Raw genomic sequence first — 14,476 nt, forward strand, 5'->3', positions numbered from 1 at the left:
AAAACTCACCATCTATATAGTCAAAGAATCAGAAATGTTCACTCTGGCATACACAGGTGACTGTGTATGGAATTAAATATAAGAAAGTAAAAATTATCTAATTTTTCATCCATGCATCTTTGATGCCTACGCCAGAACATGGCAGAATGGAAGCTTAACAAAAGATTGCTGAAGAAGGGCCAGGCGCGGTGGCTCACGCCTGTAATCCCAGCACTTTGGGAGACCGAAGCGGGCAGATCACAAGGTCAGGAGTTTGAGACCAGCCTGGCCAATATGATGAAACCCTGTCTCTACTAAAAATACAAAAATTAGCCAGGTATGGTGGTGGGCGCCTGTAGTCCCAGCTACTCAAGAGGCTGAGGCAGGAGAATCGCTTGAACCCGGGAGACGGAGGTTACAGTGAGCCAAGACTGCGCCACTGCACTCCAGCCTGGGCGAAAGAGCGAGACTCAGTCTCAAAAAAAAAAAAAAAAAAAAAAAAAGATTGCTGAAGAAATGAATAATTGTTAATTGTTAGATAGCCTCAATCATAATTACAAACAGATCCAAGTCTGTGGACAGGATTTCTGATATCAGATGGGCAGTTGGACACCACTGGCATGACAGCTAAAAATCTCAGCTGGGCTGTTTGAGGGAAATTGCAGACCTCTGAGGAATTCCTCTGAAGAATCACTGAAAAGTGTGCTGCGAGGGGCAAGGGACAGAGACAATGCAACTGCTCAAGTTCCATAAAGGACAACAATCTTTAAGATGTGTGCAGTCATTTACCACAAAGGACTGGGCCACAAGTGTATACTAAGAGCCTTCTGTATGTCAAGTTCTGTGTAAGAGGCTGAAGACAGAAAGAACAGGACTAGGTAAGTGCCCAAGGGGGCGCTTACAGTCTAGTAAGATGATGTGTTCTGCAGGAAGAGAGAGAAGGGCCACAAGGACTAATGTCAGACAGACACCCGAGCTTGAACTTCCAATTCTGTGAGTAACTAGCCAAGTTACAGCTGTTCTTTGTGCTTCAGTTTCTTTATCTGTAAAATGAAGGTTATTATACCACATGGGTTGTTGGGAGGATTAAGTGAAATAAAGTTTATGAAGGTAAGTGGTACTTCCTTTCCTCCCTGACAGATATCTAAAGTCAGCTGTAAGTCATACAAAATTGCCAACATAATAAATGCTCATCTCATTTCTACTATTCTGCTGGCAATTCATTGAGCAGTGCCCCAAGGAGATCACTTGGCACAGGATACTGTAATTTAATGAGTTTTTAAAATCCAAACTGAGATTACTGGGTTAAACAGCAAGAACATTAAAAAAGTCTTGGCATATACTTTGCCATTTCCATTCCTGCTTGGTACATTTTCCACTACAATCTCTGCATCTTTAAGAACTCAAAAGAGTTTTCTGCTGGTTTAAAAAGGGCAAAGCTTACTGTGCGCTCCTTTGACTACCACCAAAGTTTTTACATCTACTGTTACGTTTCCTACATTATTTTTACATGCAAAGAACAGCCTGTCATCTTTATAATTCAAAAACCTAGGTTTTTCAGAACAATCAATATTTCCCAAAAGATAAGATTATGAAATCAAAATACCCTATTAATTTTGAGAGAGCAAAAAAACAAGTTTCTAGTGATGCCAAAGAATGGTGCAGACCACCACAGGACAAGATAAAACCTTTTTTTTTTTTTTTTTTTTTTTTTTTGGTAAAGGAATATCTAAAATGATCTGACCCAAATGCATAAATATATTTGCGCCAATTTTTACTGCTGAGTACATAATCGTGTTTGCTTTCTGGCCCATGAGGCCAGAAAACATAACAATGGGCAGGGTAAATTAAGAAACATACTTACTGTGGCATGTGAGATGGTCAGAATCCCATTCTTGACAGAACACTTCCTCCTCTGCCATACTTTCCGGATCCTAAGGAGGAAGTCAAACACAACTAGATATAGTATCAGATTCACTCTGGGACATGTGAGAATACAGTATGATACATAATAATAATTATAAAATAACTTCCCCAAACCAAAAAATCCAACCCCCCAAAAAAAATCCTGGTTGCCTTTTATTATCCCAGGTGGAAGGTAATTCACACAAGTAGCCATGTACAAGAATGCTCATTACAGTACTGCTTTTTAAATTTTTTTTTGAGATGGAGTCTTGCTCTGTTGCCCAAGATAGAGTGGTGCAGTGGCATGATCTCGGCTCACTGCAACCTCCATCTCCTGGGTTCAAGCGATTCTCCTGCCTCAGCCTCCGGAGTAGCTGGGATTACAGGCTCCCACCACTGCGCCCGGCTAATTTTTTTATTTTTAGTAGAAATGGGGTTTCACCATCTTGGCCAGGCTGGTCTCGAACTCCTGACCTCATGATCCACCAGCCTTGGCCTCCCAAAGTGCTGAGATTACAGGTGTGAGCCACCACGCCTGGCCAGCACTGCTTTTAAAATATATACATATATTTTGAGACAGGGTCTTGCTCTGACATCCAGGCTAGAGTACAGTGGCACAATCATGGCTCACTGCAGCCTTGACCTCCCAGGCTCATATGATCTTCCCACCTCAACCTCCAGAGTAGCTGGGACCACAGGCACACCCCACCATGCCTGGCTAATTTTTACATTTTTTGTAGAGACAAGGTTGCCCAGAAAGGTCTCAAACTCCTGGGCTCAAGCGATCCGCCCGCCTCGCCCTCCCAGAATGCTGAAATTACAGGTGTGAGCCACTGTGACCGGCCGTGACACTGCTTTGGACAGTAAAAATGGGAAATAGAAACAATAATAATCTAACAGCAGGAGACTCAATAAATGAATTACAGGTACTACAATGATATTATAATAACTCCTCTCTAGGAAGGGGACCCAAACCTGTTAGGGGTGGTATTAATTAAGCAGTTTTCAACCATATCTGTGAATCTTTCATAAGAATGTTCAATTTATTACTTTTGTTATTAATAATTGATTTTTAAAAATTAAGAAAGTGGCTGGGCACGGTGGCTCATGCCCGTAATCCCAGCACTCTGGGAGGCTGAGGTGGGAGGCCTGCTTGAGCCCAGGAGTTCAAGACCAGCCTGGACAACATAGGGCGATCCCATATCTACAAAAAATAAAAATTGAAATTAAGAAAGTAACTCAAGAAGTCTGCCATGCAAGGAGCGAGGGGTGAACTGCCTCGGGATGTACAGGACAAGCTTAGCCAGGGCTCAAGAATGCATCATCATTTTTGGTAACTCACAAACCACCCCTTTAGGGGTCTTCCAGAGACCCGAGAAAAAACTGTACGTGATTCACAAAGGGAAGTAAATGGTGACCAAATCATTCACAAATAGTTAGTTACAAGTGATAGACATTTTGAAAAATGTGATTTGATGATATTGAAGGATAAAAAAAGCCAAAGAGAACTAATTAAAAGTTGGAAGAGTTTTGTGTGTGTGAAGCTCCAGGCACAGACAAGAGACTGCATGTGTGGCAGATCTGCGTGTGTGCAGGCTAGCTGAGACTACTTCCATCAGATAAGAAGAAATGGGCAGGGAACAGTGATTCCCTAGGCTGGAAGTAAGTTTTGAAGGCCTTCTGTTGCTGTGGAAACAAATGACATCAGGAGACCACTGTAGCTTTCCCAGGCATTTAAAACAGTATCATCTTGTGTTTTTCTTTTCCTTCTTAAATTAGTCCTCTAAGAAAGCTGCCACAACACAAATTTAAAACCATCTCTAAACACAAATAATACTGTGTATTTAACTACTAGAAGCACAGTTTGTTCTACAGCATGCTTCACAGAAGTAAGAATTTGACACCATCTAACCAAATGCAAATTGAACATACTGTATTCAAAATCCTAGCCTTGCTGAGGAGGTAATTTAACTACTAATTGATAAACCATCCTCAAATAAGAGCTAAATCACATACTTTCTTCTAGAAGTACTGACCAGGGAAATGTCTGATTAGAGGTGGCATCTCTCAACTAATCAGAGCCATATTTGGTTAATGTGACTAACTCTCTGCAAGTAGTTTTGCATCCATCTTACTCTCACAAGAGCCTGCTAACATAGGTGAGGCATCCCTGTATACACTAATCCAAAACCAGTGTCATCCTAAGTATCAAACACTCAATCCAACAATCAAACTATTCAACCTTCAGGAATAGTTTAAAGCCTCAGTTTATCCATTTTATTAAGTCTTTACTCATTAGTTTTACTTACACATGTATATTATGGAAGCACAATACACACACACACACGCACACACCCCTTCTCTTGTGCTGCTAATAAAGCCAAGGAAAGTAACACAGAAGCATTATTCTGGGTTGACAGAGATTGTGACTGAGGCACTTTCAGATCGCCAGAGGAAAGGGAACAATCTTGAGATACCTCCTGGCACAGCTGAGAGCAGTATTGCCTGATCTTTTTTTGTGTGCGAGAGAGACAGAGTGTCACTTTGTAACCTGGGCTAGAGTGCAGTGGTGCGATCATGGCTCACCGCAGTCTTGACCACCCAGGCTCAAGCGATACTCCCACCTCGGCCTCCTGAGTAGCTGGGCCTACAGATATGCGCCACTACGCCTGGCTAATTTTTGTAGAGATAGGGTTTTGCCATGTCACCCAGGCTGGTGGGCTCACGTGATCAGCCTGCCTCGGCCTCCTAAAGTGTTGGGATTACAGGCGTGAGCCACTGCGCTCAGCCAGCACCTGATCTTTGTGAACATTTTGATAGCTTCTATTCCCAAGACTTCTATGGACTAGACTGAACTGCTGTGATCTCCCCCACTCTCTGGACTGAAAGCTTTACAAATGCTCCAGTCTGCATAGCTCCTGAATGGACATACCAAAGACTCTTGGCATCTGGCGCTCACAGAGAGTGCCACACACAATTACTGATTATGCCATGCTAGAATTTTACAATTCCAGAAAAGAAAATTCTATTAGAAAATGGTCTCGTATAAATAGATAATTCCAACTTTGATGCCAGATCACTTGAGCTTTGATCCCAGCGCGATCTCTAGCTATGTGACTTTGCTCATGTTATTTGACCTCTTGGAGATTCATTTTCCTTTTCTGTATTACAAAGACAGTAATGCCCACCTTCGTACATATAATGAGAAAATATAATGAAGCAATTGCTCCTTTGTCTCTCAATAATTGCCTCTGGTCCATAAAGTTTTAAAAAATTATTTTTATAATCCTTTAAGTAATAAAGAGCATTCCAAAGCTAGGGTCAAAAATTACTAATGCAAATAATACTTCAGAGAAAAATCACAGGACATATCAGTGGTCACTGTTTGCAAATGAGTCTGTTTTCATGTATAAGCATTTCAATTTTTTACTCTTCCACAGAAGTCACAAACAACTCCAGGTTATTAGTGCTCATCTTTGCTATCTGTGCAATTATTAGGAGTTGGAACCATCTGACTTCCAACCTCCTTTCCAACTCTATGATCCAACAGCTCTGTCTGTATCTCTTTCCAACAGACTGCAGTCAAAGTGAGGGTGAGGACCATATCTCATTTATGTTTTACCTCTAGCATCTAGCAGGCTGCCTCATACACTAGAGTATTTCATCTATGTGTGTGGAATGAGTACATGAAGGAAAAGAACAAAAGAACGAAGAAGTCAAGGGGGTGAATTTGTGCCAGTTTATGTCTTGCATATCCTTAGAGTGACAACAGTAGCAGTGGTCCCTTTGAAAAACAAAGGGGAGATACCCTGGCATTAAGTCAGAAGACCCAGGTTCAAATTTGAGTGTTCATACTTACTGCCCGTACGATCTTAGTCAAATGATTTAATCTCTCTGTAAAAGATGTCAAATGAGATGAGTAAGCAGGTACCTGGGTGTGTGGCAGGCATACCCAGGTGCTCTCAAGATAATTTACTTGAACACTTTAGGGTTTGAACTACACAACACTTAGGAAAAGACTGTTGATCTTCCTTGGATATACAGATTTTAACTGCTTCACTTAGAATTAGGCAATTCTAATTTGAAGAAGATCATCATGATTTCGGGAGAGTAGTGTTAAAAAATGACTTTTATACTTTTGCTTCAATAGATATGTAATAGTACACTGTTGCTCATAATGGAACACAATATTAACTTTCCGTTTGATGACAGAACAACAGGTCACCACATTTCCAAGAGATGTCTGTATCATACATGGTCAGGGAAGAACAAGGAGCTGAGCCTGAGGCTTTTCAGCAAGATAAACTATGGAATCTACAATTTATGTACACTTGATCTCATGCAGTTTGGACTAGCATTTGGTCACTATTCTAGAGCCCAGTTTAAATCTGTGAATTGTTAGTTGGGATTTCTTTTCTCCTTTTACTTTCACAGCAGGATTAAGCTAACTGATTCTACAGTGAGCCAGATGCTGGGCTAGGGATGATTTTTCTTTCTCTACACCCCATATCAGCAAGTCCTGCTGCCCCTGCCTCCACTGTCCACAATTGACCACTTCTTACCCTCTCTTCTGCAGTTCCCCTGGCCTCACCATCAGCTCCCATCTAGGTTTCTGATGCAGCCCTCCCTCTAACTGGTCTCCTTGTTTCTGTGCTTTCACCCTCCATGACTGTGCTTTGCTTGGTAGTCAGAGAGAACCTTCCAAAACATGTTGGATTATGTCACTCTTGTGCTCAAAACCCTCTAATGATTCCCCATCTCACGGAGTGGTTCCCTGTCCCTCTGACCTTATCTCCTATGACCTCCTGGCTTGCTCACTACTCTAGCTACATTGAACTCTCAAGTATTTGTTACCATGAGATGCATGCTCCTGACTACTCCCTCTTCTCCCAGGTATCTGCGTAGATTTCTCTCACTTCCTTTGCTCAAACATCAACTCGATAAAGTCTTCCCTAATCACCTGTATAAAGGTAAGAACCACTCCCATCGCCCACACCACCTGCATCTCTTGCTTGATCTTTCTCCATAGCACTAATTACCATCTGATCTACCATACATTGAGTATTTTTTGTCTCTTTCCTTCTTTAGAATGTTAGCTCTATCAGGGCCAGATTTTCTTTTGTTCAATGCTGTATTCTCAGGGCCTAGAAGAGTGAGTCCTAGACATACAGCAGGACTCAAAATATCTTTGTTGAATGCATGAGTAGAATAAAAAGCAAAACAGTCAATGACCCCAGAAATTTAGAAGAGAAATATTTATAATTTTAACAAACAAATTACACTAAAAATGTACATGTCTCAGATTAAGCCAAGGAGTATATATCCATAAGTAATCAGAAATCAAGGAGCTTTCTTCTAAAAAAACAATGACAATAGGGCCAGGCACAGTGAGTCATGCCCGTAATCCCAATATTTTGGGGGACCAAGGTGGGAGAATTTGAGGCCAGGAGTTCAAGACCAGCCTGGGCAACAAAGAGGGACCCTGTCTATATTAAAAAAAAAAAAAAAAATTATCCAGGCATGGTGACATGTGCCTATAGTCCCAGCTACTCAGGAGGCGGAGGTGGTAGAATCGCTTATGCCCAGGAGTTGGGAGGTGGTAGTGAGCTGTGATGGTGCCACTGTACTCCAGCCTGGAAGAGAGCAAGGTCCTGTCCCCTCCCTCCAAAAAGACAATTATTAAAGGGAATAATGAAGATTCTACTTATGCACTTACTGTGAAGCAGAATCATTTGTTTAAGCAACAGAAAAGAAGCCTCATGTGGCAGGATCAGGGGAGAAAATGGAACAAGATGAGGTGGGACAGGAAGGCAGGGTTGAGATGCTATATGCAAAGGGAAGCCACTGGAGTATTTTAAGCAGGCGAGTGACATCATATGCTTTATGATTTTTTTTTTTTGTCTTGCACTGTCACCCAGGCTGGAGTGCAGTGATGTGATCTCAGCTCACTGCAAGCTCCGCCTCCAGGGTTCATGCCATTCTCCTGCCTCAGCCTCCCAAGTAGCTGGGACCACAGGCGCCCGCCACCACGCCTGGCTAATTTTTTGTATTTTTAGTAGAGATGGGGTTTCACCGTGTTAGCCAGGATGGTCTCGATCTCCTGACCTCGTGATCCGCCCGCCTCGGCCTCCCAAAGTGCTGGGATTACAGGCGTGAGCCACAGCACCCGGCCATGCTTTATGATGTTTAAAAGACCACTCTAACTGCTGTGTGAAGGTGAACTGCAGAAAAAGAAGAATGAGTGATACAAACAGACCAGTTAGGAGGCCACTGAATACTCCAGGAGAGACGGCAGCAGCTCACCCTAGAGCAGGGGCTGAGGGGATGGCAAGAGTATATTACTTTCAGAGTTAGAAATGGAAGGGCTTTTGCCAGATTGGCTATAATACAAGAGGCAAAAAAGGAGTCAAGGGTGACACCCAAGGTTGGGTGGCCTGGTGAGCAACCAGGCAGAGAAAACTGCAGTGAATAAAAGCGAAGAGGGGTCGGGCACAGTGGCTCACACCTGTAATCCCAACACTTTGGGAGGCTGAGGTGGGCAGATCACGAGGTCAGTCGAGACCAACCTGGCTAACATGGTGAAACCTCGTCTCTAGTAAAAATACAAAAATTTACCCGGGCGTGGTGGCAGGCGCCTGTAGTCCCAGCTACTTGGGAGGCTGAGGCAGAATGGCGTGAACCCAGGGAAAAAAAAAAAGAAAAAAAAAAGAAAAGAGCGGAGAGGTGGGTGGGTATGAGGTCAGCACTTGCCTGCTGCATGTGCTACCCAGTAGCTGCCTTCCTATAATTGCACGTTACAAGACAGAAATGCCATTTAGGGACCACAGAGCAATTACTGTTTCTTCTAAAGAGAGCTGGTCAAATCTCAGACTTACTTAAGAAAACCAGTGTGCTAAAGGTCTGCAGCTACTGTATTATAAAATTTTAAGTGTGTTTCCCTATATGAGAGACTGGAAACATTTTCTAGGTTAATCACACACTGAGACACTGGGCTGGGCTCATACATACCCATCACTTTTCTTTAGCAGGTACCCCTTCTTTTCACTGCCATATTCCTTATTGCCCTGGAGCTGATGCATGCTGTATCCTCCTTGCCGGCTCTGAGAATCCTAGGAAAGAAAAACTACAGATTAAACAAAAACTAGAGACAATTCTCACATCTTTGATTCTATTCTGCCATTGAGCCTTTGGCACTGGTCTGGGTCTAAGGGAATTATGGAACTTTAAGACCTGTCAGGTCCTTGCCTTTATTTTAGAGGAGGAAACAGGGCAGCTAAACACTTGCCAGAGTCACAAAGCAAGTCTGAGGCAGAGCTGGGGTCTGGGTCTCTGATTTCTAGTTCAAAACCCAACTCTACTCTGAACTGAATTCAAACAAGCACAATGCACTGGTAGACAGACTACTGTAAGACTGAATCCAGTTTACACTAGCGGCAGAGGCAAACACAGGAGGGACTGGAAAAAAATGAAGTGGACCAGAAAATAAAGTCCATGCAACCCAAACATGTTCTTCCCTTAGGCTGTACCTTTCTCCCTTTACACATTCTGCCAATATACCCCCAAATAAAAGGGGAACCTTCTAAGTGAGGTTTTAACAATTATTATGTTTTTCGTTTTGTAATTAGCGCTCTGTAAAATATACCTATAACCACATTTTTTAAATTAAGACAATTCTACAGCAGTGAAAAGTGTATGATGTTGTGGAGGGTGAGAAGGGCCAAACCAACAACATAGATGGAAAAAAGGTTGATTTATTATCAGCACTCCACTGATACTTAACCATAGTTTCTAAGGACTACATGACTAGAAACAGCCATTACATTATGAAAATGTAAGAAATAAAATCAGCAACGTTGAACTGCACAATCAGAGCATGGTCTTTAGACATACAAGTAGGACAATATATTCTCATAAAAAGTATTGACTTACTCTCCTAGACTTCGATCAGGAAGGGCAAAAGCAACAGAGAAAAAAGGCAGAACATTTGAAAATATAGTTAATTTCACTGAAAATGTTATCCATAATTTAAGCATTTTATATAACGTACACAGAAAATATCACTGTAAAGATAATACCAGAAAACACATACACCTCTAGATTCAGGATAAACTTTGGGTGATAGGAGAATCAAATGTCTGTATTTATCAGGTTTTATTTCAGGTCATATGGCGTGAGAACAGAAACATGGCTAAATAGAAGAACGTGAGGCACACACACATTTTACGAAGATAAAATGGTTGACAAACCTCAAATGTGTATGTATAGGGAATCAATACCTCAGTGAAACCCAAAATGAATTATTCAGAAAATCTAGTAATAGCCACAAATTGTAGCAGGACTTTTTTTTATTTTTCCCCAAGGGAAAATAACTTAAATATATCCAGTTCATAAACAACACCTGAAATGTGATAGTGTCGAGGTAAGCTGAACCAACCACTGGCTATTTACTGACTTGTGTATGAAATACCTTTAAGGCCAGGATGGCTTCTTTCTGACACTCAGGATCCTTTTGGGCCAAGTAATGTATGTTCAGTGATGCAAAATTAATATAAGTAACGGTCAAAGGAAAATCATAGATTCTGTGTTCAAAAGCATGTCCTGAACACCTCCTAAAAGCCAGGTATTAAGGACCCTGAATATACAACATAAGCCCTGGCTTTGACATGGATGCTCACACTCTCACCATATCACTGTCTTGTTCTCTTGCGTAGGTAACTGGGAGCTTACTGTACACTTAACCAGGCAAGCTGACTCACATTAAAGAGGTTACAAACTTGAGTTATTTTTCTATTTGAATAATTTCTCTGTTTATAACTGGCCAGATTCCCTCCATATGAAACATCTAATTGGGACAATATTAACCATTTGGGAGAGATGGGGCATGGACCTGAATCCAGGATTTTCTTGCAAAATTCTCCCTAAATATTTCCTTTTAAAAAATACATATGTATATATTTATTTTTGAGACAGGGTCTTGCTTTGTTGCCCAGGCTGAATGCAATAGTGTGATCACAGCTCACTGCGGCCTGAACCTCCCAAGCTGAAATGAGTCTCTCGCCTCAGCCTTCTGAGTAGCTGGGACTACAGGTGTGTGCTACCGTGTCAGGCTAATTTTTGCTTTTTTGTAGGGATGGGGTTTCACTGTGTTGCCCAGGCTGGTCTTGAATTCCTCGACATAAGCAATTCTCCTGCTTTGGCCTTCCAAGGTGCTGGGATTACAGGTGTGAGCACCATGCCCGACCTAAATGTTCACTTTTAATCAGGGCCTATAGCCTTTAATTCCATAGTAATGTGGTTCGCTAAGTCCTCCCTAATAGATATTTTCACACTTTCTAAATGGAGGTAGGACTGAGGGACTGTACTAAATATCAGACAAGCAAGAAGAGCAGCCTTCCCCTACCAATACCTCCAGCAACAGTCCCTAGTAACAGGTTTTTGTTTTGTTGTTGTTGTTTTTTAAGAGAGGCAGCAGTGTGTTCATAATCCTAATGAAGAAAAATGGATCAGGTTGCAGGGAACTGAGGCATGGGACAAAACAAGAGGCAGGGATAAAAGAAATCCACAGGGCTTTCTGCTTTAATCCAACAAAATCACATGAAAATTACTCAATTATGAATTTGGAGTCAGGGATCTCTGCCCTATCTGTATCTCCCAGAAACATTAAAAACAGGGCCGGGCACGGTGACTCACGCCTGTAATCCCAGCAGTTTGGCAGGCCGAGGCGGGTGGATCATGAAGTCAGGAGATCGAGACCATCCTGGCTAACACGGTGAAACCCCGTCTCTATTAAAAATACAAAAAATTAGCCGGGCGTGGTTGGCAGGTGCCTGTAGTCCCAGCTACTCAGGAGGCTGAGGCAGGAGAATGGCGTGAACCCAGGAGCCGGGGCGTGCAGTGAACCGAGATTGCGCCACTGCACTCCAGCCTGGGCGACAGAGGGACACTCCGTCTCAAAAAAAAAAAAAACAAAAAAACAAAATCTAAAATTTCCCTGTATACTGGTGCTCACTCATAACCCTCTTCCTTGGAACCCTTGTTACGGAACTAGACTTCTCGTCATCTGCCCACATAATTCCTAGGTCTGTCCGAATGCTTTAAAACTATGTATCTCTCGTGTTAGTTTTCTTTTTGGCACATTTGTTAAGTTTTCAAATGGGCCTAACACTGCCACATGTATTATACTGGAGCTGGCAAAAGCCTGTGACAATGAGATATCTCTCAAGCCTTTCACGCCTTTCCTCTATCAGAGAATGGCTCCCACATGTGGCAGGAAAACAGAAACAAAAACAAAAACAAAAATGGATGTCTCACTACTAGGCACTCAATCAAAAACAAGCAACTATGTATCTCTAATCTTAACCTTTGCTAACCTTTAAAATAAAACACTAAGTTTAAAAAATAAAAATACTTCTTTTAAACAAGGATTCAGACACTAACAACTTATAAAAACGATTATATTCTGTAAATTTATCATTAAGACATTCCTTATGTATTTATTACTAGCTTAAGTAAACCTTAAATTCTGAATAACAAACTCCTCGGAGTGAATGTGCCTTGCTTTACATCAAACTAATATGCTTTTAAAGATGAATAAAGTGGCTAAACTCCAGGCTTTGACCTCATTAAACTGAGCAGGAAGGAAGCAGTATGTTTCAGAAGTTTAGTATCAACAATCCTAAATTAACTGTGAATCAGTTTCATGGCTTAATAAAATCACACCAATTATTACTCGTGCACTTTGAGAAATGATGGCCATTCAGCTTGCTAAGCAGGGCACTCTAGACAAATGCAAAGAGGATTTTCTTTCCTGAGAAAGTCGATACTGGACATTTATTAACATTAACAACAATTTAAAACCTGACACAAACTGAAGGAATGAAATAGGTTCTGAATCCTTTGATAGCGTAACAGTAATTAACTATGTATTCAGGAAAGAGAAAAACTCATTTGGGCAAAAATATAAAACATAAACAATGAACTTAAAATCTTTTTAATTTCCTATTCTCTATTAGTATAGACAAATCACTTTCTTATTTGAAAACCTTATTAATGTATAAAATGTATTATTAAGAGGCAGAGTCTCAAATCTTTGAAAAGTGCAAGCAATTATACATTCATTGATTTAATGGGGCTATAAATGTTTCTGGTATCCAATTTAAAACTAAACCTCTACTACAGAAGCCTAAAATTTCTACTGCAAGGTATGAATGAGGTGGGCAAAAGATTCCTTCTGTTTCATTTTTCTAAATATTTGAATAGTTTTCCGGGACCAGGCTACATGACAGATACTGTGACATGAGTACAACAGAAACAAAGAATCTGTCAAACCTGCAAATGATAATGTGATAGGGTTTTAAGAAAGTCCATAAGTGAATTCAAACAAAAAAGGTGTAATTTTTGGAATAATTCTGTATATACTAAATATGACTTATCACCATTTAAAATACTTTAAGGCCAGGCGCAGTAGCTCATGCCTGTAATCCCAGCACTTTGGGAGGCTGAGGCGGGCAGATCACTTGAGGTCACTTGAGGAGTTCAAGACCAGCCTGGCCAACATGGTGAAACCCCAGTCTCTACTAAAAATGTAAAAATTAGCCAGGCGTGGTGGTGCATGCCTGTAGTCCCAGCTACTCGGGAGGCTGAGGCACGAGAATCACTTGAACCTGGGAGGCAGAGGCTGCAGTGAGTGAGATTTGTACCACTGCACTCCAGTTTGGGCGACAGAGACTCCGTCTCAAAAAAACCAAAACAAAAACCTACTTCCAACTCTAAAAATAGTTACATAGCAAATAGTTCTTTTGTAGATTAAGCTATTACAAAAGCTTAATGTAATTTCATAGAACATTCATTTGCTAAGACAATAAAAACTTAATAGAAAAAAAAAATGAGTTTACTGAAATTCCAGGGATCCTATTTACAACTAAAATTCTTGGAACTTCCTTTAATGGAGCCAAGTTAGAACCCGGTGGGGGTGAATAGGCTAAATGATTTGTTGGGTGCTTTTGATTCCTCAGTTAATCTTTAAGATTACTTGACATTCTTTTCAAATAGTACCATGGTCAGAACTCTCTGTGGATGGTCTCCTCTCACATTTAATCTCAGTCATGAAAAATCACTATCTTCTAAACATATTCTGCAATGAGTGATAATGAACAGCATAAGAAAGGAATAGGCATGTTGTGAAAGATCAATTTATTACTTGTAAAACTCTGTGATGCAAGGTACTAATGAAAACTCATCATTTATTAATCTGAGGTGGGGTTAAATCAAATCATGTGCATTTCATCATGTACACACTCCTTTGGCTTATATGCAACTTTGTTCTTTAGCTACCATGAGCAGAATACTTAAGTCTCCATGCAAAACAAAAAGAGGTTGTAACAGTCCTCCTCTTTATTTTTCAAGAAAGCTTCCATATGTAGGAAAGACGTAATACTGTATGACAAAACAAAGGTAGGGAGTGGTTAAGTACATACCAGTAAGTAAAACAACAATAAACAAAAAACCCCCAAAAAAGCTCACAATTTTCTCCCAAGACTGAAATCTACCACCCCGTACTCCCTTCTACCTGGGTCTTTTTAATGCTCTTACA

General features: G+C 41.0%; 1 protein-coding gene and 1 non-coding gene across 19 annotated transcripts in view; one reads left to right on the top strand and one right to left on the bottom strand.

Annotated features, from left to right (window-relative positions):
- Nucleotides 1-14,476, bottom strand: part of ASAP1 (ArfGAP with SH3 domain, ankyrin repeat and PH domain 1) — a 389,931-nt gene that overhangs the window by 97,727 nt on the left and 277,728 nt on the right. For all 18 annotated transcript variants that reach the window (XM_024251018.3, XM_024251022.3, XM_063726810.1 and 15 more), the window contains 2 exons: nt 8,893-8,993; nt 1,844-1,913 (listed from right to left, as the gene is read on the bottom strand). In XM_024251018.3, the coding sequence (XP_024106786.3) occupies nt 1,844-1,913; nt 8,893-8,993 (171 nt within the window). The remainder of the gene's footprint in view (nt 1-1,843; nt 1,914-8,892; nt 8,994-14,476) is intronic.
- Nucleotides 11,994-12,149, top strand: LOC112134810 (small nucleolar RNA SNORA12). The gene has a single exon (XR_002916161.2). It is a non-coding gene; the product is annotated as a small nucleolar RNA SNORA12 (small nucleolar RNA).

This window comes from Pongo abelii, chromosome 7 (assembly GCF_028885655.2).
Source record: "Pongo abelii isolate AG06213 chromosome 7, NHGRI_mPonAbe1-v2.0_pri, whole genome shotgun sequence".
Taxonomy (NCBI): domain Eukaryota; kingdom Metazoa; phylum Chordata; class Mammalia; order Primates; family Hominidae; genus Pongo; species Pongo abelii.